We start from the raw sequence: 26,856 nt of genomic DNA, 5'->3' as shown, positions 1-26,856 counted from the left end.
AAGCTATGATTGTGTAGTATGAAGAATATAAACAGCTTTGCAGAACTTCATGTATTCATGAATGAGATATTCAAATACTGTAAAACTGGATTGTCATTAATGAGATGCTAAAAAATATGCGATATTTTTATTTAACTTCTGAGTTGTCCTTTTCTATTAACATGTACTTTATTTCTGAAATAATCAGGGCTAAATTTTAGTTTTATAAAATAAAAAATGTATTTGTGGAATTACTCTTAAAAATACACTAAATGCTGCACAAGTTGTCAAGAGTATACATGTCATTCAGCTTTTTACAGTGACATTCAACAACTTGTAAATTGCACAGCATAAATTGCAGAAATTTAAATGGTTGCCCACTGCATTTTTAGATTACATCTGAAGAAACCATATATGCTAGGTAATGAGTTTTTATTGAAATCTCCTGCTCTTTGTTTCAGAACTAATTTTGCCTGATGCATGAGAGCATTCTTGTTTGTTTGTGATTTTTTAAGCATGTGGTAGGTAGTGTTCTCATATCTCATTTTTTTTATTTTAATTCTTCTCTTTTGCAAATGATTTAGGTGACACTTCCTCATGTGCGTATGTTTTGTTTCCCTTGCCAGTCCATAAATACTCTTTGTGCTGCTGCTGACCCTGAGATGCAAGAAGAGATTTGATCAGTCTTCACCAGGTATTAAATACTCAGACTGAACAATTTTTGCACAGATTGGATGTGGGGAAAAAGCAGCTACCAGACATGGACTGTAGTACGAGGAACAGCTGTCTGCAATGCTGCTGCTTTATCTAGAGTGCCACTGAGCAAGAACACAGGTACGGTTACCTTTGAAATGCGGGAAGAGACTGGCGCAAGTTGGAAATCCTGTGAATCAGTAAGAGACTGTCATTAATATATAAAAAAGTAGGGTCCCTGGAGAAGCAGCTGCAGCATTTCAGACAGTTCTGCAGCCAGACTGGGGGTACCCATGAGGCCTGTAGACAACTGAGTTACTAGCTGAAGGCAGAGAGACATACAAAGGAGCAGATCACAGGCAGTGTGCAATAGTTCTTGTGCATGGTGGTGGAAGAGCTGGGTCTGGGAACATGGTCCACATACCTGTACTCAGACAACTGCTCTAGGAAAAGTTTTCCATCTAGGGCCAGCCAGAGGCTAAAATAGTAGGGCTGCAGAGAGAGAGTATTTATACCTGAGGGAGGAGACATACATACATCAGGCCTTTATGACTTGCCATGGTAAGAATTTCTCTCCAGTAGGCCTTTAAAGTCCTGCCATCTTAATTTTACCCAAAGTTCAGTCACCTGCAGTTTTTCATCTGGACAGCTGAGAGCTTTGGAGTGGAAATCCCATAAGGGACCCCATGAAGGGATGATGATGAGCCGTAAAGGTATCAGGATCCCATGAGAACCTGATGTACCATTGCACAGATAAGACAGATTTAGTACCTAGAAGAGGGGCTCTTTCCTCTTATTTGCCAGAGGGGAACTGAAGGCCTGAGTATGCCATGAATTATGCTGAAACATGGAAAAAGTCTCACACACTAAGAGACAGGCTCAGGCATTTGAGTTGCTGTAAGGTGGCAAGCTAGCTAACTGAGATCTAGCAAAAGTATAGAGATAAAAATACTCTGTTACGCAAGTGAAAGCTGGAAGCACAAAAAGACTAAGGACATTTCTGCAAGCAAAAGGGACAATCTCAAAGTGATTTGCCCAAGAGTGCCTGTGGGGAGAAGTGACAGACGTGGCAAACATGGGCGGGAAGTACTGGCTTAGGAACCATTCTTAGCCTCTCCAGGTCGATTTAGCATTGCTCGCACCAGGTCTGGGAGCCAGCACTAAAATCCTAAAGGCACTGCTCTTTAAAATTGAATTCAAATTTGACTCAGCAGCCTGAGAAGGGATTTATATTCCTGTAGATTCAGCTGAGGAAATGGTACTTAGGATAAAGCAGTGTGTACTCTTTGTGTTGGGATGGAATAAGGCTCCTCCCATATGGCTATTTAAACTCTCTTATCTCAGCTCCATAGACAAATATTTGTGCCTGCATCAAATTGGCATTGGAGAGTATCAGACCTCTGGTGCTCCGTCCTTCATTCTGCAGCACCACAGCATTGTGCAGAGCTGGGGTGAGAGGCATGTTCGTTTCTCAGGGATACTTGATCTGACTTGCTAGTGATTGCAAGGCCTTTCATCTTCCTGATGTGTTTAGTTTATTTCCAGGTTACAGACCACCTGAAGACTGAAGAAGTGAACAGTGTGAAGATGGCTGCTCCCTTGAAATTACGGGAACCTTCCAGCTCCTCACTTAGTCAGCCGCAGCCTGATTTTGAACAGCCTTCCCAGGAGGAGCCAGGAGAAAGCAAGCAACCAGAACTCAAATACAAGCTGCTCTCTGTTGCTAAAGAAGACCACCAGTTCCTTCAAGAGACAGGTAAGAAGCTGTAAGAGATGGGAACACATAGAACTGTGTACAAGAGAACAGGGAGAAAATTGCTGAGGAGCGTTGAGAAAGCAGTTCAAGCTTCAGTACAGGATTTAGCAATAATATAGCCTGATTGGTTGGTTTATCTGACATTCCTGGGTCTGGCTGTTTTTAATAAATTTAGGTTTCTATCCCAACCAGTCCAGCTGGTACTTCACTAAAGAGGAACAAGAAAATAGGAACTATGAAATCAGATTTCTCTCTTGCTCTTCAAAGTGAGATGTTTTTGATTTAAATGAGGGGGGCAAAGGAGAGAAGCTTGCATTAATATGAGGATTTGGGTACATAAAGGGGGAAAAAAAGTGGTTTTTACCCATTTATGCTTGTCCTAAAGTGTTCCCAAGTGAGATTTGTCAGGATTTTTCAAGGGACAGACCAGATGGCTGTAACTCAGATTTTTAAAGAGTAGAAAGTAGAAAGCCATCTGGCTTGCTACATACTTAAGGTATGTAAATATAGGCATAACTTAGTTATTCCTGCATTGAACTTGTAACTGTTAGTGGAGCCAAAGCATATTTATTTGATCTATATTAAGCCTTCTAGCTTGTCCTTTGCAAGAGGTCAAATTAATGTTCATAATGTTCTCTTGTGACTTAAAAACTTGGTGAGGATTCCTGTTCTTCCTTTGATAATAGTATCAAAGTTGTAGACAACAGCAGAAAATGGTATTGATGCTGTAGAAAACATCAAGAACGATGGACTTATACCCCTTTGGTAGTACCAAGCACAATGAAAATCCTGATTTTAGTGCTGCACAGCTTGGATTCAGTTCAGATTATGACACATGTGAGCATGTTTAAATTGCTACTTAAGGAGGGATGGTTAAGCCAATCAGCAGTTAGTTTCTGCTTCCCCAAAACCTCTACTGGGTCCTACTGTTTCTCCTGCGCTTGTTTCCCTGTACTCAGAATAATACTCAGGGTTCTGTTCCTCAGAACCACTTCTTTCACAAGAATTGTAAATTATACATTGTTATCCTTGAGATGGCAAAACTTAATTTTTGTTACACTATTGAGTGTCTTAGTATATGTAACTCTGATTAGTTTTCTTAGTGTCAACATACAGGTACTAAAGAATTATATCTGCTATTAACTAATAGTACTAAATTACTTTTTTTTCCATCCACAGTGGTTGATCGACTTGAGGAAGAAACAGAGAATCGTGAGCAGGAAGGTCTTGGACATAAAGAAGTGAACAAGGTGTCATCAGGAGGTCAAAGAGAAAGCATCTTCCAAAATGGTGACCTAGCTTGTCAGAAGGGTGAAATGTCTCAAAATATCAATTTAAAAACACCCTTTGAGGACAAACAGTCAGAGGTCTCCAGGAAGAGATGCTGTAATGTGAGAGACTCCCAAGACACTGTAGTCTCGGAGAGAGCTTCACCAGGACAGAGTCCTTATCAGTGCACTGTGTGCGGGAAGAGTTTCAGCCGCAGCTCAAACCTTCTCCAGCACCAGCGCGTCCATGCGACAAAGAAACCTTTCAAGTGCATAGAGTGCGGAAAAAGTTTCAGCCGCAATTCAGCTCTGACGCAGCACCGTGAGGTGCACCGCGGGGAGCGCACGTTTCTGTGTACAGACTGTGGTGACCATTTTACACGTAGCTCCAGTCTCACTCTCCATCAGAAAACTCACCTAGGGGAGAAACCTCACGTGTGCAGTCAATGTGGGAAGCGCTTCCGCAGTGTTCCTGAGCTGACATCTCACCAGGAGTTACACACATGACCTCAGTGTGGTCCCTTGGGCTGCTGCAAACTGGAACCACAGGCATAAGGAAGAAGCAGTTCCTCTGTAGGAAGGACACTGCAGCTTCTCAAATAAAAAGTTTTTGTTCATCTGATCTACCTAAAAGGTAGGCGCTGGTCATGTCTTAAGAGTGACAAAGCAAAGAAAGAGGCAGCCCCTAATCCAAACAGCCTGATTGACTAGGTCAACCAGTTACTTAGAGATTCCAGCAGCTGAGGAATGAATCCCCCTTTCTTCTAGCACATAAGTCTCTGTTGGAATGGAAATAGGAGTTGGTGTTTATTTAAAAGACAGTATTTCAGAGAGAAATAGCATAAGTTACCGGCTGAAGAGACATCTAGAAACTTGATTGATGATGCCGTTTCAGTTCAGAATTGAGCTACAGGATGCCCTTGTGCTGATTACTTTATCTCCCTATGTCTTTATGGCTCATAGATTAAAAAAATATTTTCTAATTTCACTTTCTCAGTGTATTTGAGTGTATGTGCCCACACATATTAGATACCCACATGTAGATATCACACTAAGTTGAGACAGACAAGTTTAGTAGTTTCATAAGCAATCTTTTCTGAAAGCCGAATATCTCTGTCCTTTGCTTTTGGAGGGAAGATTTTCAAAAGAACTCTGGGCTTCAGAAGTCTTTTCATCTTTTAATAGAATTCAAGTTCCTAACTTCTCCAAAGTACTTGATTATTAGCCCTTTTGCAACCATCCAGGATTTCTGAAGACATCATTGCTAGACCAAAAACCAAACTGAACCATTCTTTCCTGCTCAGTGGAGGCTCTCTGTAAGTCAGCATCAGCAGAAGGATTGATTCTTTCCAGTGGTTCTGCTAGAAATCTTTGATTCCCAGCTTGCCTCAATAATACCTAGCAGAGGAGAAAGGAATGGCTTGAGAATTGGACCAAAATCTCAAGAAGTGAGACTAGTGTCTCTGCTGTCGTGGTAAGCATACTTTCAGAAAGAGAAACACCACAGGAATCGTCCTTTCTATCATCCAAATACTTTTTTAGTTATTTCCTTTCTTATAGTGTGCTATTAGTAGCTGGGATAACACCAGAAAGTGGTTCACTCCTCTTCTTATCAGAAGAGTCTTAAATCTTGCAGGCAAACATTGAGGAAGAGATAATTTCAGAATGGAAACTAACTAAGGATGATATATCTGAAAGTGGAGTTTATATTGTTTTCTGAGGTTAAGAATGATTTTCTATGTTTTTGTACAGAGTCTTGCATAGTGCAACCATACTTTATGATGGACTGTGTTAGGGTTTCCATATTAAGACTGCAGAACAGAAAATGTGAATGGTGCTGGAGCTGTGGACAGTTCTGAATGGTATCAGGATAAAAAGTCCATTGCTTGGGGGTGTATTGACTATAGCAGGCTTAGAATCATGGTAATCAGTGCATACTTTTGACATTAACACGTGGAAACAATCTGTTGTCACCCTTTCTAAATTGGCCTGTGAAAGGAGATGTTTTCGCAAACACAGGCACTCCCAGGTTTTCATCTCATTTGGAGCAGAAACACCCTTTTGCCTTTGTCTCCTTAATCTTTTCCATTCTCTTCCAGCAGTCTCTCTCAAATTCCACATCCCAGCTCCTTCATCCTTTGCTCCCATTTCTATTGTCATATCCTATGGCCAAGTTGTGAACCAGATGGCATCCACATTTTTCTTTCTCCTCCCTGAGTAAAACAAACAAAGACCTGAAAACATAGGCAAGAAAATCTCTGCTCTCTCGAGTTCTGCCCAGATCACTAAACGATCAATAGCAGAGTAGGTGTCGCTCCACTTCCACAGTTCTGGACTGAAACCTTCTCGATGTAGATGTACCATGCATGAATGTAGGCTCTAAACTCTTAAAGTATTTCTAGATTCCAGTGTATTTTCTCTCTAAGTCGGTCGGAGAGGTGGCAGAACCATTCCAAAATTCAGCCTATGACAGGCAAATGGAAAAAAAAATGGGGGAGGGGGGGTTTTTATGAAAACCCTCATGAGCCCAAAAGAACATTTTATATAAGAAAGTGTCAGATAACCTTAAGCATGGAAGAAATGATCTCTTTTCTGCCTTTAACAAAGTAAACTATAACCAAAATGATAGTTCATATGTAATACAGGAAAAACAAACAAAAGGCCTCACACATGTAAAAATGACTTGGATCTTTTTAGTAGCTCTTCCAGGATTAAAAGATTGTCCCATCCTATCTTCTTTCACAGTATTTTCAAAGTATTTCAAAGTCTGATTACTTCTTTTTCTTCACTGCTTTAATTTATAGTTACCACCTCCACATATGTACGTTTTTGCTTTTCCAAATGCTACTTATTAAATTGGCTTTCTCTGGAAAATGAATCCATAAGGTAGTCTTAATCAACCTGATTTCTTGAATTACTTACCTATGAAAATGCAATTATCGCTTTTGATTACTCTTGGATAATTAAATGACAAAAGTGTTTAATAAATTTAGTAGCTTCAGCTCATACTGCCTTTTGATGTACAAGCCTAACTCTCATCAACATTAATAAATTTTTTGCTTCCAGTGTTGAAGAAAGGAATTTCCCTTTTTTATTCCTATATTACAGGTGAGATACTAAGATAGTTAAGGAGGTTTTGCAATTACCATGTTTTTCAATTTTGAGATCAAACATATACTGATATAAGTATGCAGGTGTTAGAATGAACTCAGTAAAATCTGTTTACTAGAATTGTCTTTTTGTTTGGTTACATTGTTGGAGAGAAGAGGTGAGCTGGGACTGTCCCCTTAATGACATGTGTGCAAGCTCAGGGTCCGGGGAGGAGAGCTAGCCGGAGTGGTGGCATGGTGTCTTAGCCCCTGAAGGAGGATGTTAATGGATGCTTCCAGCTAACTGCCCGGCTGCTTGGCAGCTTCCTGACTTTCTCTCCCTTGTTCTGGCTTTTGCCGCTTAGTGGAATCTGAGAAGCGAGTGAGAAGCTCTTTCTTTACACGTAAGTTACTGCTAATCAGCTTGTTTTGTATGCCCACCTCAATTTCTTAGTATGATCTCAAGTTATATAGTACTTGTGAAGGTACTGCATTTGTTTTTGTTGAAGTCCTTCATCTTGCTTGACTTGAGGGAACGAATTCAAACAAAAAACAAGAGTAGCCAGCTGCATTAGGTTTTTGGAAAAAGAAAACATTCACTGTTTGATTAACAACTTTAAGATTTTCATGAAAAGGACTTTATAATGGGGTTGAGTGCAGAGTATTGATGACAATAGATACCTGTAAGTATAGCATGGACCTATCTGAGCTACCTGAGTACTGCCTGTATTTGAGCTAACCTAGATGATAAGTACTCATATCTGTGACAGCACAGAGTTTTGGAGGGACTAAATGGTTACCAGTATAAAATCTACATAATTTAAATCTAGTTCAGAAATTTCTACTCAGTCCTATAGTCACAGTAATACAAAGTCACCTGAGGCTGTGCCAGTTAGTAGGGAGAAAACCTTCATGATCGAGTAGTGACAGTTATGCATAGGACAAGAAGATTAAAGTTGTATAGGCTGTCATAATTCTGATGCATTTAGATATTTTTTTAATGCAAGCTTTTATGCTACTTCATATTAAAGTAGTATAAGTGCATGAAGAACAATACACTGATACTCACAGCAGAAAACATTCCCCTAACAATAATATGGAGAAGAGACATATTCAGCAGGCTGGATAGATCTGGATGTCTTTACACAAGTACTTAAGAAGTAAACTGTCGCTCAACAGTAATATTGATTGAATTTGGCCATCAGATGATTCCTGAGTGAAAGTGTTTCTAAATTATAACATAATTTTCAGTAGTTTTTTTCTGAACTTGCCTTGGATTTGATGTTACTACCAGAACAACGTACATTTTTCTATGCATTCATCTTTAAAATTAAATTTATATTTTAATTTATTTCTAATAAGTAATCTATGCTATGAAAGATTGTTCTTTGTTAATGGATGACTGCTAGAGCAACTTGAATTTTATAATAATTCATGAGAAATTAATAAGGACTCATAATGAATAAACTTAGGGACAGTTTAATGACTATTCATCAGCAGTTCATGCACAACAAATCCAAATGTTTATCATAGATGTTCATAAACATAGTGCACAAGCAGCTTTAATGAACTGATAAAGCACATTAATGAACAATCATTATGAATTTCCCTTTGCTGAGAATGACATCCTCAGAGGAGGTCCAATACTTCACGTTCCTTTCATCTTAAAGATAAGAAACAAGGATATTTCAAAAAAATCACAGTATTTAGGATATGGGTGAAAATAAAACATGTATTAAAATTTTTATTGAGCCTAGGGGAGGTTGTGATAAGAATACCTGCTCTGTCATGCTGTAGGGTGAATGGTGAGTGACCTCGGAAGATGAGCTTGCTAGTTATTTACACAGTGTCATCATCTCTACTTACTTTGTGGATTGGTACCTGTGGATTGGACTGTCAATTTTATGATTATCTATTTTCTACAAAATATAGAAGAATAGAAATGTAGGGCAGCATTCAAAGAGCCTTTTGAAGAAGAGTTTGACCATTAGAAGAATAAAGTGAAAAAAAAATTGTAGAGGTGTGAGAAAGGGGAGTATAACATCTCTCAAAGAGAAGGAGATAATTTCTAGAGCTGCCCTTGGATGGCAAGGAATAACATCAAGAAGTTCAAAATGGAATTGCACATTCATTAGCAACAGGTCTGTAAACAGGAGTTAAGAAAATGAATATACAGGAACATACCCCATAACATGCCAAATGATTGTGGGATGCTCAGAGGATATGAGGGCCACAGAGGAACGGTCCACAGATAGAGGTCAGGTTCTTTTGCTGTCCTTAAATGGAATATCTACCTGCTGCCGTCAGAGACAGAGTAAACAATACTGACCTAAGCCAGAAGTGCATTTTGTGAGTTGTTGGCAGATACTGTCAATACATGACGATGTTAGTCTTTGAGAGATTTGTGAGGGATATTTAAGTTAGAACATTGTGAACATCAGAGACTTCATGGCTGAAAAAGACTATTATCATCATTGTCATGCCCTACATAATGCTAGATGGATAAATTGCATTGACACGTATCTCTTAGAAACTTGTACTATTTTATTTCACATTTCAAATTGTTCTGGTAGTAAATCATTTATAAGCTCAGTAACTTTTTTTCAGCATTCAGTTAGTGTAATTTAAAATTTGAAAGTAATTTTGAACTTTCAGTTCTAGTCATTCACATCCTCCCTGTAATAAAAAGTTCTGCTGTTGTGTTTATATATTTGGGGAATTTGCTATTTACAATCTTTCTATGTTGACAAAAGCACAGTCACATCCACAAAAACATAATTTTTTTTTCAGTTTGTCTTATGAATGTAGTATAAATTAAGTCTATTTTCTCAATATATAATGCATGTGTGCTTGAAAATTGTATCCATTATGCCTGTAGAAACTCCTTCCAGTCCATACTTTCCTGAAAAAAGGAAGACATCAATGATTAACTCCCTACCACCACCACATTTATGCTGATGTTACATTAGAGTACTGCTCCGCTGCATAATTTTAGAAGTTACATATGAACAGATAATTTTCTGAAGCTTTTCTTCGATAAGCTTGTGATGGTTGCGGCATACCCACAAAGACATTTCAGAGACACAAGCCTGGGCAGCTGCTGCATACTAGGTGGGTGATAGAGCTTGTGGAGGTGGAGCTGTGGAACAGCCTCAGGATGCCAGTGCTGGTGTTGAGAGTGGCATGAAGAAAAATCCTTTCTTGTTCACTTACATGCTGCATCTGCTGCTTTGTTCATTCAGAATACAAATGCAGAGCAATAGATCAGAGCAGTTCTGTAAGAAGACCTCTGAGGAAGACCTCTGAATACAGAGACATCCCCCTTTGATATCTGAAGGAAGAAATCTTGAGTTATGTGCTTCCTTGGAAATTCTGTGCTTTAAATTCAATCTTAAATGGTTGTGCCTGCAATCTTTAATTCTAGTAGAAAAAGTTGTATTCCTTCTCACCTATCACTGAAGCTGAATGTTAAGTAGAACTTCAGTGCAACAAAATAAAGTTACAGTTTCAGGAAAGCAGTTTAACACTTGCTCATCTTATGATTTTGGTTACAGGTATATCTTAAATTAAAAAAAATCCTTGTAGTTAGGAGTTATATATTATTCACATTGATTATCATTTCACTATTGAAAAATGATTTTATATGTGTCATATTTTATTCAAATTGCATTTATAATCCAAAGTAGAAGATGTGTAAAGTATTTATTATTTAGCATGATTTCATTTTCATTGGTGGTGCAGTGAAAGGTAGACTAATCTCTGTTCACATCCATAAATTACAGTTATGGGTTCTGTGTTATTTCTAGTAACTGACTAAAGTTTCACCAGCACAATGATGAAGGAACAGATGAAAGACTGTTCAACTATACCCTAGTTCCTTTTCACAGCAAGTTAAAATGATATGCAGGGCATATTAATCACAATTTCATTGCAAAAACATTGGAGGTCAACTGAATAAAATCACATTTATCTGCAGAAGAACTGAAGGAATAAACTGGGATATATACTTCTTTATCTCTAATTCATAGTTATTGGAATAAGATGAAAGCACTGCTAATCATTGTATTAGATTTGCTTTGCATACAGAATAATTAAGTTGCTTCTGGTTTTACTGCTACCAAGAACTCAATAGATAATCATAGAACCTGTTATTCTCAAAATCATGTTATGGTGAAAAAGGAAACACATGTTATCTATAAAGGCAAGAATTTATTACTAGTATAACTGAAAACTTAACAGTCTATTCAAAGAATCATTATTAGTCTGCATCTACTTCTTACAGAACGGAAAGAAAAATAAAATAAAGAATGTTACTATGAAGTTTAAATTGCTATATGAACATATCCTAGTGTATACCGTTCCCTATTTTTATTTTTTTATATAGAACCAAACATCTGCGATTGTCTTTTGTTATATAATGGATTCACACTAGACAAACAGGCATATAAAGAAATCCACCATTTAAGAAAATGAGTTCTCGACACAGCACATGGGCCAAATTCAAAGAGGTCAAATCAATAACATAGTAACTGCTCACTTTTAATTTCATCTAAAACGCTGTAACTGTCTATCACAAAGTGTTGCTTGCTATACATATGATTGTTTTTGTCTTTGGCACCATGCCCACGATATAATATGCCAAGAAGAATTTTTTCCTGTATTGTGGAACGAATCAGAGGTAGACAGGCATTTCAAAACAGATTTGATTTGCTGTATTTTGCAAGCTCTCTGAGGCAAAGTGATAAAACATAGCAGCTTGAAGTAATGTGATGAGAGCACTCTATCACCCCACGTATTCCTTACTCTTTCACTAGCATGCTGCTCTTAAAAAGTGTTTATGAGAAATGAAAAGGACTATCAGTGTGATGTAGATTTGTAATATGTGAAATACTGAATCATGGATCTAAATACATTATGAATATAAAAATGTTACATATTCAATAAATTAACTGTGTATTACCTAGAGACTTCTACTCTATAGTTTGCCATTTTCCCATTGATGCCTTCATGAAATGTTTAAAATATACGTGTTATATTGGATTTTGTGAACTATTACTTCTAGACTATTTTCAGAACTAAATCTGAGGAGCTTCTTTTAGAGTCCTTAGTTTAAAGTAGCCATCAGTGAATTTTTCTATTTTTTTTCCATTCATGAGGGAAGTACAAGTGTTCTAACCAGATTTAAATTTTGATGGATAGTTTTGAGAAGAAAAACCATGTATTTTAAGAATGAAACTAAAGAATAACTAAATAAAGTGGGAGGAAAACAAAATTCAAAACAAACAGCTCTCCAAGACTCAGACGTTGATCCTGAGCATGAATATGTATAATGGAGACACAAATAAAAAGACACAATGAAACTATGTAGAAAGAAATCTTGAGATTCAGTCTTTGAATATCTGAAGTTACCTAGACACAAAGATTCTTATTTCAGCACCACTAAAGCTAATAATTTATAGAGAAACTCCCCAAAAGTGGATTTAAGTCTACATGTTTTGGCTGGGAATTAGAAATGCATAACACATCGTAAGTCAGGGTCTGCTGAAAGATATCCTCTGTAGATTAATTACTTAATGGAACTTAACATCTTTCAGAGCCAAAAAAAATATACAGTACAATATAATTTAAATCATAAAGGTCTTCTACATTTCTCAGCATAGAAGTAAATATATTAAGTAATGAAATAAAGTAATAAATTTGAAATAACTGATGGCAATAAATAGTAAAGAGCTCCCTTTCTTTGAGATACGAGGAAATCATGGGAAAGTAGCAAAGCCTCCAGTACCGAACGCAGTGAAATAGAATTAGCTTTTCTCTGCTCAGAATAGGATTAGTGTTCTTCATTTTGGGGGTGAGAGAAAAATATGTTAAAATACCTCTGAAGAACAAATCATCATACATCCTTCACAGGGCAAGAATGAGGGTTTGGTGCCCAGCTCACAGAGGGGTTAAGAGAAAATCCCTTTGGCCTTCTCAAAGGAGATCTGAAAGAAAAAAGAAAAAGTTAAAGTAGCTCATTCCAAGGAGAAAGAAAGAATGGTTGAAACAAAATTCGGTCCTCAGCGGATATGCTTAAAAAGTATGTCTTTTGAGGTCTGAAAAAAAATAAATTACAAATTGGAATTATGCCTCTCTGGGCCAAAGTAGTACATTAAAAAGCTTTCAGTCTAAAATTACTAATTAAAACAAATCTTCTTAATGCAGTATCTATTTTGTATAAATTTCCTAAGCTTCAAGCTCGCCTGGATTTTGTGAGCATTTGTAATAATCTTCTTGTTTTTCACTATTCATCAGTTAAAAACAAACATATTTTGTCTTTATGAGACATTTTGTTAGTAGTTAACTTGCCTTTATCTTTCTTTAAACTGCTGTTCTACTAATATGCACTGAAATCTTAAGGATGTAAGGCAGAGCGAACCACAGCTGGCATCTAGGCAGGCAGAAGTTATCAGGGGTGACAAAGGTAATTTCATTTCTTCCACCGATGTAGCGGCGGGTTCTTACAACAGCGAGCGCTATTGCAGAGCTGGCGTTCTCTCTAACTGCATGCTCCAGAGGTAATAGGCTCAAAAGAGGCAATAATGATCCCTAGACCTGTTATTTTCCCCATCTGTTATCTCATGCCATCGGTCTGCTTTCATGATGTGAAATGTCCTGATTGCTGCTTTATTGCAGAGGTGAAGGAGTGGTTTTTATATCCTGATTGCTGCTTTATTGCAGAGGTGAAAAAGTGTTTTTTTTCTGTTTGCTTGTTTGTTTTCTCTTCACATCGAGGCTGTCAGATCCTCTAGTGAGAGTATGTTGTGACCTCTAATATACATGGACATGCTCACTTTGGATTTCTGAGCAGTTCTTTGCAAAATGCTGTAGGGAAGTTGAAGGAGGTTGGAAGAGTCAGGATAGGACATACTAAATCACATGCACTCAGAGGGAGGTGTGAATTGATCCTGAGTGGTGCACTACTTGCCAATCAATTGTATACCATAATTTAACCACTTGTTTGGTAAGAAAGGTCTTCTGAAAGCCTTTATCTTCACAGGAGGGTTCAGAGATATGAAACCAATTGATTTAGTCACTGATTGTATCATTAAATCTGTGTATTTTCAAACTTTTCTTCTTGTGCATAAGGTTTTTAGAGGTACCCAAAATATAAATGAAGAATGTAAAATTAATGAGAACTAGTAATTTTAAGCAATTGCCATGTCTTAAGAAACCAGAGGGAGCACAGTTGTATTCACGAATTCCATTAGCTGATGGAAGACATTGCACGACACAGATAATGCTCTATGAAAAGATCTGTTTAAAATGTCCTAATCAAGTCCTTTTCTAACCTTCTCCTTGGTAAATTGATTGAATTCTGTAATCACTGCTGGGTGTTTTCTCATTATGGGAGGCATGTGTATAATCTGAGACTTCTGTGAATTGGATTCTGTGTAAAGTTTTGCTATTTCCTACAGCTAACCTGTGGATAAAACTGTAAATTCCCCTTGATTAGTCTCAAGGTTATGTTTTATCAGATCGCCAAGGGAAAAGAAAGAAAATGAAAACAACAAAAACACAATGACATTGCTCTCGAAAAGCTGTCATTCATTCACCTTGAGCAGACAATGCCAATAATCTTAAGTGAAATCACTGTGTTCTTTTTTTTCCCTTTAAAAAACTATGACAGGTGTTGATTATGAGCTTTTCAGCAGGTCTGAGAAACTATTTCACACATTCATCCTCCTAGTCTCCTCTGGGGAAGCAGTAACCAAATCCAGGAATGTCTAATACAATGTCAGAACTCTTAAAACTAATCAAAACTTTCATTTAACCCATGAGCCTTTAACAGGGACTAATATTAAAATGCCAAGGGGGAGTTGTACAAGTTCTCTAGCCATAATGCGTTATTCGCAGTATTTTATATATATATTAATGACATTGATTAATACATTGGTGAGAGCAAGTAATAGCTACTGACTTTCCTAAGAATTGCCCTTTCCCTGTAGTCTGGAATATTTCCTGATACTGAGGATTTGTTTCCGATTCCTGTCATCTGCAACGGCACTGATGGAGCTTTGGTTCAGGAGCTTTGAGCAGAGTCCAGTTGTTCTCCTGAGCCTGACCATTCTGCAGCAGTTCACGGCACAGTCTGGCTGCTCTTTGCTCTGTTCACTAAGCAGATGCTCTATTCTGTAACAAAAATTTTTTGATGTTCCTCCCCTGGGGCCAACTGGTCTACCATCAGTTACGTGACCAGCTAATTTTGTTTGATTTTGGCATGTCACATAGGGTAAGTGACACATTAGGCAAGTTGATTGTTACCAACATTTTGTTTTGTGTCATAAAGATGATATTCCTTTCCTTTCCCTCACCCCTTCTCACCCATGAAAATGTTCTGGCCTACTAGACCCTGAACTGCTCAAGAATAACACCCATCCTGCTCAGAAAACTAGGGGTTCCCGACCCCTCTCTTCCCATCTAGAGCATGTGGAGATGGTGCTCCAATGTAGCCAATTACAGCATGTTCTACTTTGGACTCTGAAAAATAGAGCTCTCAGTTTTCAAGTAATTTAGCTCTCTAAAACAGCAGAAGTCTTAAGTAGAAGTGATGAAATTTCCAACACTTCCATGCAAATATGACTTGATTCTTCTGCTTGGAGACCAATTCTAGGAGTCAACATTTTTCTTTTTAAGCTTTGAGTCATTTATCTTCTTCACTGCTGAGCCTAGCAACGAAAGAGCCAATGAATGTTAATTCTGATGAGCTCTCTTAGATACAAGTACCTATTCACAAATAAATTAACTGATACCACCAGGTCATTCCGTGTAGCTCACAGAAGAGCTAGCAGATGATGAAGTGTGAGTTGCTTCTGACCTAAGGGGCAAATATGAATGCAGTAAAAAATATTTGCACACAAAATGTGGTACTTAGCCAGTCACGCTCTGTCCTCTTTTCTATTATTTGTGGCAGATGAGTTTAAATAAGTTTTTTCATTATCCCACTTCCTCTGCAATCGTGTCACAACTTTCTGTTTGTGCTACTTGAGGAATGGGCAAAACATAGTTCTTTCTTATATGTGAAGATATCAACCTACTTCCTTTAACTTTTTCTCCACTGTAACAGAAGGCTGTGGAATTTATGCACACAACTTTCCAACAGATCTGAACCTGAAAATCTTCACCAGTGCTGAGAAGCTGCAGCCTAGCACTCCTGCCACACACATCTGCATACACCTCAACAGCACTAATCATGGTATGTTGCAACATTACAGCATACAAAGCATAATCCATTTAGTCAAAGGGGTGTTGTAGTCATCCCTGAATTATCCATGCAATTACTTAAGACAAGGATTTCATTTGAATTAAACATCTTGGTGTTCTCTTTTTCTTTCTATCCTAAGGCTCAGAGAGATATCTCCAGTTTCATCTAGTTCCAAACTCCCCTTTAATCAACTAATGCTCTTGTTATGAATAATTAAGGAGTGTAAACTGAGACAAACAGCTAATAAACAACCTTACAGGTATCTCTCAGCTGATTTATGCCACAGCTTAGGGAGTTTAAGCTTTTATTGGTGTACCTACATATATACACCTTCCAGACATCACCAAGTCCAGCAAAAGCACAGCAGCTACCACTCAGCTAGATGAGTTACTGTGTACCCTTTCATAGCAATGTAGCAGTAAGAAAACTAATTAAATTAAACTTCTGCTTCATTCCTGCCCTGTTTTTAGGTGGTCATAAACATCCTTCCCATTTCTTAGATTAATTTCCTAATAAACAAGCTATAAGTTAAATTGGACCAATCTCTGCTCCATCTCTTGAATTTAGACTATTATTCAGACAAAAGGCATAACAGAGCCAAAGGAAGAATGAGCAAAATAGAGTCTGTTTTTATAGTTAAGTGGCTGGGGTAGATGGAAGAAGAGAAAAAGCACTAGAAAAGATGAAAGAGATTCTTTTTCTTTCAATAGATCACTGAATAGTTTCCTATTGTTGCAGTGTTATTGCAAAAATGCATGAACATAACATCTTCCATAAACTGTTTTAGAACTTACCTAAAACAGCATTATCTCTGGGAACAAAGCAACCTTCCGCATCCCTCTTCCATACTTTTCAATCATACTTACAAATCATACACACATTTTCCTTCCTGATGGACTATAGGGGTCAACATTGGAGCCAGTCCTGTTTAACATCTTCATTAATGACCTGAATGATGGAACAGAGTGCACCCTCGGCAAGTCTGCAGACATTGCAAAATTGGGAGGAGGGGTTGATAGACTGGATGGTTGTGCAGCCATGCAGAGAAAAGGGGAAATGGGCCAGCAGGAATCATACAAAGTTCAATAGAGGGAAATGGGAAGTCCTGCACCTCGGGAGAAATAACCCCAAGCAGCCGTACAAGCTGGGGGCTGACCTTCTGGAAAGCAGCCCTGCAGAGAAGGACCTGCATGTCCTGATGGAAAGCTGAATATGAGCGAGCACTACACTCTTGTGGCTAGAAGCCAACAGCCTCCTGGCCTGCGTTAGGAAGAGGCCTGCATTAGGAAGAGTGTGGCCAGCAGGTTGTGGGAGAGGATCCTTCCCCTCCATTCAGCACTGCTAAGACCACATCTGGAGCACTGGGTCCAGTTCTGGGAGAACTGGAAGAAGAGAGGGCTAAGGGGGATGTTACCAATGTGTATCAATACCCAAAGCAAGAGAGTAAGCAGGATGGAGCCAGACTCTTCTCAGTGAAAAGAAATGAGGCAATAGGCACAAACTGAAACACAGAAAATTCTACTTAAACACTAATAATATTTTTTTTTTTTTTAAACCAAGGGTGGTGAAACAGAATAGGTTACCCAATGAGGCTGTGGAATTTCCAACCTTGGAGATATACAAAACCTGACTGGGCATGGCCTTGATCAGCCTCGTCTAACTGACCCTGTGTTGAGCAAGAGGACTGGGCTAGTGATTCCCTACCAATACGAACAATTCTGTGATTTCTATTTACACACATTTAAAAGATAGTATTGTACAATAAATCAATAAAGTTAGCACATTAATGGCCAAATATACACCTATTTTTGTTGAGTATTCAAATCATTCTAAACAACAAATTCCTCTCACACCTCCTTTTAGGTCAGAATAAATATTTTAATAGTTACTTAAATTCTATGAGAAAAACGTAAGTCTGTATGAGACATAAACATAGATAAAAAGTCTTCCTCAAATTTTGTTTTCTTGCTTATTACTTCTACTCATTATTGTGTGATCTTTTTACAGTGCATATAATAACCTATTTTTTGTCAACTAAAAAAAAGCACCCAGTGCAGTAATACTTAACTGCTATATTTTCTGTGGATTTACAAGGTTTCATCAGCTTTACCTTTGGTACAAACCATATTACATTTAAAGAACTTGTTGCCTAGGATGTGGTTTAAAAAGAGTGGATCATTCTTCTGAAAGGCTTTGATCACTGCAGTCATATTGCTGTACCTTTTATCTTGCCAGTACATTGCTTTTAGCCAAAGATTGTCTTTCATGAAACTGTGAACTGTAAAAGTACCTCACTTTCAAGAAAAAAATACCTGTGAAACATCCGAAGGTTTAGTTTTGATCTTTTTACGTGCATATAACTTCTACCTTATTTTCAATGGGCCAGTTAATGCTTGTGCTAAGATGTGTATCTCTCACCAACAGCATAGACATATTTTGAAAATTTTAATGAGGTGTGTTAAAGTTTATCAAAATAATCACATAATCCTACCTTCCAGTTGTGCCCTTCATTTGCTTTGTTTTTGTCCTATTTACCTTATTGGACAACCAACCTCTGGCTTAAGTGATGTTATATCTGTATATCAAAATACAGGATTCAGGATGTGAATGGATATCACATTTCTGATTTTATTTTTTTTTTCTTAATGTTTATGGTATTTTGACTTTCTTTAGAATTCTCTTTCCTGGACTATATAAAACACTTTTTTTTCTTTTTTTAATGTGCTGGGAGAGATGCTAGAAAATCTGCTTGCCTGGAAAACAGATTTGAAGAGTGTGTTATGAGTATTGTTACTACACTGCATAATTTCTATTATAACTGAAAGAATAACTAAACAGACATAGGATAAAAATAAGAAAATATTTAAGTGCTTTTTAACCCCGGGACTTCCCTCTACTCTTGTTTATGTCTTCTGAGTTCATAGCACTAAATCTTGTTGCAAGGGCACTTCTGAAATTTTAAACAAAAATAATCAAATCAATGTCTAACTATCAGGCCTAGTATGGAATTGTGGCATATTATCAAATGATGGTAAAAAGCCCTCATGTGAACTCTTAAGAAAATACATCTTTGTTCTGCAAAGCTACTGTAAGAAAATAGATCTCATAACCTCATTGAGAAGAGGCAGTAGGGAAAAGAAATTCTTCTGTTGAAGCTGGCACTATTTTACTGCAAGACCACTCCACTCTCTCGCAGCACTGCCCTAGGGACATCTGGATTCCCTCTGAAATCCTACCTCAGAAGTCTTCATTTGAGCCAGGAAATGTTCTCAAATGTTAGGGGGTGAATGTTAGAAATACACTGGGCTTAAACATCGCTTGTTGCCTGTGCGACACCGTTGAAAGATTTTGTATCTTGATTTTTTATCTCCAGATTTAGTTGGGGCAATGATCTCCTGCATTACCTTTTGGCAGTATTTCTGACTAAAATCTGGCTATGCATTCATGCAGTTGAAAGGAGGTGAAGCATCTACTTTTTCCTGTCAAAATGTTTTTGAAAAGGCCACAAAATTTAGTTTTAAAAAAGTCTGCAACTGTTCTTCCATTTCTTTTTTTAGTGGAACAATTGTGTTTCTTTTATGAAGACAGTAGTAGCTTTATCTGAGTTCTCCTTCCTGCTCTGGCTTTTTAAAAAATGGATCTCATAATTCTAAGATACTCCTTACTGAGTAAAATTTAGATTGTACTGTAAGTCTTCTGTTGTCATGTTTGTAATAATGTATTTATTTTTGTATATCTGAAGTATAGATTAATAGGTCAGCTTATTTGCTAGGAATTAGCTCTTTAGCTAATTAAAACCTTTTGCTCTCTGCGAAAATTCATGAACTCATCAAATTTCTGTCAAACTCATGTTACACAACCTTCCCACATAGGATTTTGTCTGTTGATTACACCAACATTTTACTTTTAATTTCTTCTTAGTTATGGTATGTTGTTTAGTCCTGTAGACAACTAAATTCAGGTGGGGGGAAATTTAGTCTAAGATTCAAGCTTACTTCTAAGCCAGTCTTGTAAGCACATTCAGTCATGTACATAGTAGACATACACAAGTATTTTCTGGTAGAAATTCATCTCATTTCCTTAGACACCTATTTTAAGCGGGGTGGAATACTGTTCTTGGAGAAGCCATAAAGCAATCACAGGTGAGTATTTTGTGATAGAAGTAACACCTATACTGCATTTAGTGTGTGCTCAAACCCACCTAATTGCAATTCTTTATTTGCTGGGCAATTTTATATAACAGATGATTCTTTTACAGCTTTGGCAGTTCATTTTGTTGTTGTTCTCTGCCTGTTCTAGGAAGGGGTAGATACAGTAAACATCAGAATGAAATAATCTTTTCCCACAGTATTTCATAAAGTCAGTATGCTGACGGACAAGACTGATAGTAAAAGTATGGGTACCACAATAGTAAAAGTATGGGTACTGCAGACATTACTGGACTGCACCTCCATTCAAAATGTTGATGCCAGACTTGGACAAAAGCACTCAGCAGCCAGGTCTAATGAGGGACAGGCAATATTTTAATGCCTTTTCTTGTCCATACTTCAATATTTGCTACTAGTCAAATGTAATGATTCATTCTAGTCACTATTCCTCACTCTAAGTCCTTGAATAATGCTTCTGAATATGTTAAATTTTGTTGTTTGGGATGTCTAAATGCTAAATATTTCCATAGTTACTGAGCACAAATTTATGAGGCATGGCAAAACTAAGTGGCTATAGAGCAGTCTTAGCATTGCTCAGTGTAGTGCCTATGACTGAGGGAAGGCTTGAGTACAGTGCAGCCCCACTACCATCATCCTCCCAGCAGGACTCATCTTTACCATTACAAAGCATGTGTAAGTCATCTCATAGTGTCCTACAGATTTCTAGGCCAATTATTTCCAGTAAGGAAACTCAAATCAGACTGCTGAAAGCATTTGCAAAGCTTGAGCTTCCTGTAGCCTAATCACATCTGTTGGTTTCTACCACTGCTAAAAGTGTGAAGCAGGCTGAATCCGAATACCTGTGGACAGCTGAGTCGTAGGAATATCCCCAAGTATTGAGGAACCAGCTCCTGAAGCAATACAAAAGAGTTCTCATGGGTCTGTAATTCACGGCCATTAGGACAACCCCCTTATGCAGGTGGGCAGGATGTGCCTGCCCTCTCCCATGTACCCTGAAGAGCTGGGCAGGGCAGGCAGAGGCACGGTTGTGGAGCTCATCCGTGCTGCTGTCCTGTCTCCACTCAGCCAGTGAACATCAGCCTGCAAAGAGATCCTTGAATTTTCTGCCTTAAGAACAGGGAGGATCCTGAAAAGGATCCTGTGAGGCTGTAGGGAGATGTGTGAGGATTTGGGGTACGAATTCTTAAAAAGCCCTTTATAATTTTACTGACAGCATATTCCTGAAACTGGAATATCTTTGAAAGTACAGCTAACTGGATTTGCTTCAGGTATAACTACAGAACCATTTTCTGAAACTAGGAAAACTGGGGGAGTAAGTTATTTCCCCTTTATTTCCTAAAAATGTTAATCAAAAATACTCATTCAACAACCTTAGCTTGCCATCCTGCTCATAGTTTCCATCTTTGGTTTGTATTTAGGCTTTTTGCAAGATTTTAAGTACTTTGATGCAAAGGTAATCTTTTAACTGAATTTCTGCACCATATTTACTGAAAGAAATTTTCACTTTTCTTACAAAGTAACTGTGCTTTCAGGTACTTCTTGCATGAATGAGTTAAAACTGTTAAGTTATTCAGAAAATCACACTACTTTATTTAAACTCATATATGGAACAAATGAAACCTCCTTACAGAATTCTAAGGATACCTTGAGCAACAGGAGTAAAGCCAAGCAAGTAAATACTCTAAGTGGAAAAGTTGTACTGCTGTTGAACTTCAGGAAGAGTAACAGAACATAAATTTGTTCAGGGCCTACAAGGAATGAGTGCCAGTAAAATCAAGAGAAAAGCAACATTTTGAAAGACTGACATAGACCTTTCTCATAGTCTTTATCAGACAGAAAAACAGTAAAACCTCATTGTGATTAAGAATAGTTCATAAATAGAGAAATGGCCAGAAATGGCCACCTTCCATTTTTAGAATACTAGCTGAGATTCCAAATGTAGAAATTAGTCTGGTAAAATGGCAATATGCTGATCCATCAGCGAAGTAGCTGGTTAATATAATTATGGCTCTTTGCAAATCCACTGGAGCAAACCACATTAATGTCACTGGGGTTCCTCAAAGAGTTAAATATTTTAGTCCTGTGACAGTGTAGTTGGAGAGACAGATTTGTGCACAACATACATCCAAGTATCAGTCTCAGTCCTATTCACACACTTATGCCACTGCATGGTATATATAATGCGACAGGTCTGCACATGGTGCACTGTTGTCCAAACATGTGAACACTTCCCTAGTCACCTTTTACCTCAGCAGAGCTCATCAAAGCTGTATTCTCTGAGGATGAGGAAAAGAGAGACAGAAAAAGCTGAAAGCAATGGAAAGAGCACCATTGAGTTTGTATGCATCAGACTGCATGGGTGAACTTGGCATGCCAAGAATCTCAGGGAACCAAGGGAACACGCAGAGCCTTTCTAGCTCTCCAGGGAGCGAGCTACTGCCTGCAAAGAGGTTGAACTCCTGAGAAGGAGATTAACCCTCATACTATGTACAACTGAGAAGCATATTGGGATCAGAATGGGCAGCAGGTTAGGCTGGTGGAGCAGGCATGTGAGGAGTTAAGGAGAAGTTTTTAGTCACACTACAAAAGAAGAAAAATGTTTGGAAGTCTACAGAAGCTATTCAGTGTTAAAAGCCTAACAATATAACTGTTATTCATCAGTAAACAAACTCTCTTCAAAGTAAAGGCTCTCTTCCTCTTAAGGAACTTAACAGACCAGTGGGGAGCTTAATGTGCGGTTTTTGGCAGGATATGAAGGCTTTTGAGTTTTCTCAATTTCCAAAGAAAATCTGACGTGCTAAAACAGCTACGAAATGTAAGTCAGTGTAGGTGGTCTTTAACAACACAGTATGACTTTAAGACAACATTACTTAAAACGTCGATGCAATACAAATGGATCTGGTGGTATTTATACTCTGAAAGCTTTTCCTGCTATCTTATGCATATGCAGGCATATATGCTCACAGAGAACTCCCAAAAGACTGAGCAACTATCTCCTTACACTATGGGAAAAAGAAGAGAGGTCTACGAATATGCTACTGAGAAAGAAGAGATGTTTAAGAAGAGTGTTTGTTAGGAGCTTCACTGCATTTTAACCATATGGCATGAGAGTTTCCAAAAATTTCAGCTTTCTGTCAAGCCTTCTGGAAAACTATATACAGTATCTAAAACAAACAGAGCTCTATCCCAAATCCCCAGTCTATTTTACAGTATTAAAAATAGAAACAAAAACCAAAAGAGCAAAAGGTCCCTAAGTTCACTGTTTATTTTACTTCAAATACCAAACAGTGTAGCAAATCTTGCTTAATGAAAATATTAGCATGTATTCTGACATCTCTGAAAATACAAAATGTGTGGCCATTTACTAGCTAGAAATGAACCATAAATATACTAGATACCTATATAGTTTAATCAGCATATCAGATAAAACATTCTTTCTTTTTTGAAACTGTATTGAAACCTTATTTTGGAATTAAGACAAAACAAACAAACAAAAAAACCCCCATATCCAACAAGCAGCCTTACTAAACAGGTGCCACCTCGGAAAACTAAGGATAAGATTTTACAGAGATACTTTACTTTTTCTTTTTCTGTTTCTGCCTTAATTCAGGAAGACTATTGTGGAGATTACGAGAAATAAAAAGTAGCATGCTTAAGTTAGGATTTTCAATAGGTCATGAACAGTTTTGTCCCTGCCTTGATATATGCAATGCTTATTGCCTATTAAATTCATATGTTACCACTTCCCAACATAGAAGGGCACAATAAAAAGAGACCCCAAAATCTGGGAAAATCTGGAGCTCATTAATAAGAGACAGCTGCAAGTTGAATTTACTTTTTACAAAAACTGTTCGTATCTGCCTACCTAGCTGTCAGAGACAATTAATCTGTAAGGGTAAAGTACATTGTAATTTTAACTTGGCCAAATTAATAACATTTATTGTATTATACAATCTTACATGGTTAAGTTCAAGGATCATAACTTTAGTAAAGACTTTTGTACTTTTAACTCAGGATCAATTACCACTATTAAATGGGAAGGCATAATATCCACTTTTGGATATTACTGAGGAGCATATCCACTCTTCTGTCCTATCTCCACCCTTCACTAAAAAGCAAACCAAACATACTAAAGACAGAAGGAATTTCTGTCAATTCATCAACAAGGAAAACTTGGTAGACTGTTTTCTACCACCTAATTGAAAAAAAAAAAAAAAAAAAAAAAAAAAAAAGAATCAAGAAACAGAGACAGGAAAATGAAATTCTTTTCTAGCCTGAAACTTCTTTAACCTACAAATCTGTTGTGGTCAGTAACTATATACTTGAATAATAAATTAGCAACCAGACAGCAAATTTCTTTAAAAAAAAGAAAAGTAGGGAAGTAGACAAAGTTTCCATAAAACACTGATGCATGTAAGTGTTGCACGCAATGACTACTTAAGTAAAGTTTTAAAGCTTTTCTTTTTTTTAAAGATTAACTGAATTTTCCTCTTTGGCATGTATATGTAGTATTTCCTGCATACTGCATATTGAGCTATTAGAGTTCTAAGAAACAATCTTTTTTTTCTCTTTCTTTTTCCTTTTTACCCTTGTCTTGTATTATTAAAGATCTAAGTGGATGGAGATTTGATAAGAGTGTGGAAATCCCTTGAATATTCAGATGTTTAGCATTATTTAATGCTGATGTACGATTTCATTTAGAGTACTGTCATTTGGAGATTTCAAAAGGCTAGTGTTTATCTGACATGTTACCCAGTTGTGTATATAGAAAACATTACTTGTGCAGCTTTTTGTGAGAGAAGGTCAATGGCAGAGGTGTGTTTCTGTGCCAGGGATCAGCAGGTAAAGGATAACTGAACTGAGGCATATTAAATGGAAAAAAAAATGTATGTGAAAGACAGAGCAAGTGCACAAAAGAGAGAGCATGCTGATTTCTGAGAATGAGAGAACAAGACATATGGGTACGTGACTGCTTAAAAAATATTAAAAATGCAAGACATTTGTGAGCTGTGAAGCTGATTTTCAGAAATTTTGAGCTTTTTCAGCATCCATTGAGTTTATCTGACACTCAGCACAGAAATGTGTTTAGCAGAAGAATACAGATGGAAGAGGAGGAAGCATAGTTAGATAACCCTTAGGAGCCCTAGGAATAAATCCCAACACTGACCTTTTTTTTTTTTTTTTTTTTAAGTACTCTCATTCTACTGCGTTTTTCAAGTTAATTTCCTTCAAATATTCATCAGTGTTCTGTGATTTAGAATCTTGAAGGAGAGATAAGGAAAGTTTCATATATTCTTTAGTCTGAAATTAAAAAATAAGAGGGGGAAAATAGAGGAATTTTAATCTAATCCCACTGGTTTCATGGAATAGAATTTATATGTCTGAAATGAAAAGTAGCTTTTTCAGTGCTACTAGTCTGTGCTGTCTAGTCAGACACGGCAAAGGCTGCAGAAGGACAGCTGCAAAGAGACAGACTGCAACATATGGCCATACAGAACACCGTGGCGAGTATCACACACCATTGGCAAGAATTAAAAGGTTAGTGATGATTCCCGTTCACCAAAACAATACACTTCCGATTTTTTAAGTGTTTTGTCAGTAAGAGGAATACACTGTCTAAAGGGATGGGGGGAAAAATAAAAACCTCTGACACGTGGTATATTTTTACTCATGAAATAAGCCCAGAAAGATAAAAAGAATTTGCGAATGATTGCTGAGTGTGTTATACTGCGGCTCAACCTCAAGGGCACAATAAACTTAGAACAAGTGCTTAGAAACAGATCAAAGATCCAGTGAATTATTTTGCATTTTTAACCTCTGACCACAACACCATATCCTGAATACTGCTGCTGTTAATTGGAGAGCTTAAAAGATAAGTAGCATATAGGGACAACCATTGCCATAGGAAAGTAAAATCGTGTGATTAATTATAGCATATTCCCTTGTCTATTCAATATGTTTATGTAAAACTTTTCTATTCTTTCAGCAATAATAATGGGACTTTTTCTCTACTGAATAATATTTAAATTCATACATATGTAAATAAAAAGGTGAGAATGTGCACAAATGTCTATGGGAGCTTATTGTTACCCATCTAAAAAAAAAGAATTCAAACAGAATTGTTTGAATTCACTTGCAGTGAAGGTTGTTCAATTGCATTTCTCACAGTGTAATGACAAAAATCAAATTGATTGATTTATTAGAAACTCGGGGCCCATTTTGAAGAGATCACTACTAAAACGACTCCATTTTCAATCTACACTTTGGTCTGTGATCCAATGACATTCCTTTAAAGTTCATGGAAAAGCCAATATATTCTTTTCAGCCTGTTTTGAATAGTAAGATGGTTCTGGATCAGGTTGAGTTTCTGTTAAATCACGATGAAGAAACAGCACACCGAGGAACATATTGTTCAAGGAAGATTCCAATTTGTGAACAAATATGCTAAATCTTGCAATTATAATAAATATAGAAGGTATTTCTAAACTTACGCAAAATACTTTGAATTATCACTGTTCAATTTGATGACTTTTTTGTTATTTGCTAGTGTTTTGTGACTGGTTGCCAAAATCACGTGGAATTTATTCTGCCTCTAAAGGCATTAAAAACTTATTGAAATAGGAAGAAAAAGTGCAACTGAATTTCAATTTGATCAACT

The 26,856-nt window shown here is 37.3% G+C and overlaps 1 protein-coding gene across 1 annotated transcript; it reads left to right on the top strand.

The window, feature by feature from the left end:
- Positions 1–713: 713 nt before the first annotated feature.
- Positions 714–4,203, top strand: LOC134139768 (zinc finger protein 3-like). Its single transcript, XM_062574514.1, has 3 exons — positions 714–872; positions 2,218–2,428; positions 3,608–4,203. The coding sequence occupies exons 1-3, from the start codon at positions 714–716 to the stop codon at positions 4,201–4,203; spliced, it is 966 nt and encodes a 321-aa protein (XP_062430498.1).
- Positions 4,204–26,856: the final 22,653 nt, after the last annotated feature.

This window comes from Rhea pennata, chromosome 4, assembly GCF_028389875.1.
Source record: "Rhea pennata isolate bPtePen1 chromosome 4, bPtePen1.pri, whole genome shotgun sequence".
Classification (NCBI taxonomy): domain Eukaryota; kingdom Metazoa; phylum Chordata; class Aves; order Rheiformes; family Rheidae; genus Rhea; species Rhea pennata.
The sequence above is the reverse complement of the archived record's forward strand: the minus strand, read 5'-3'. Positions and strand labels throughout refer to the sequence as shown.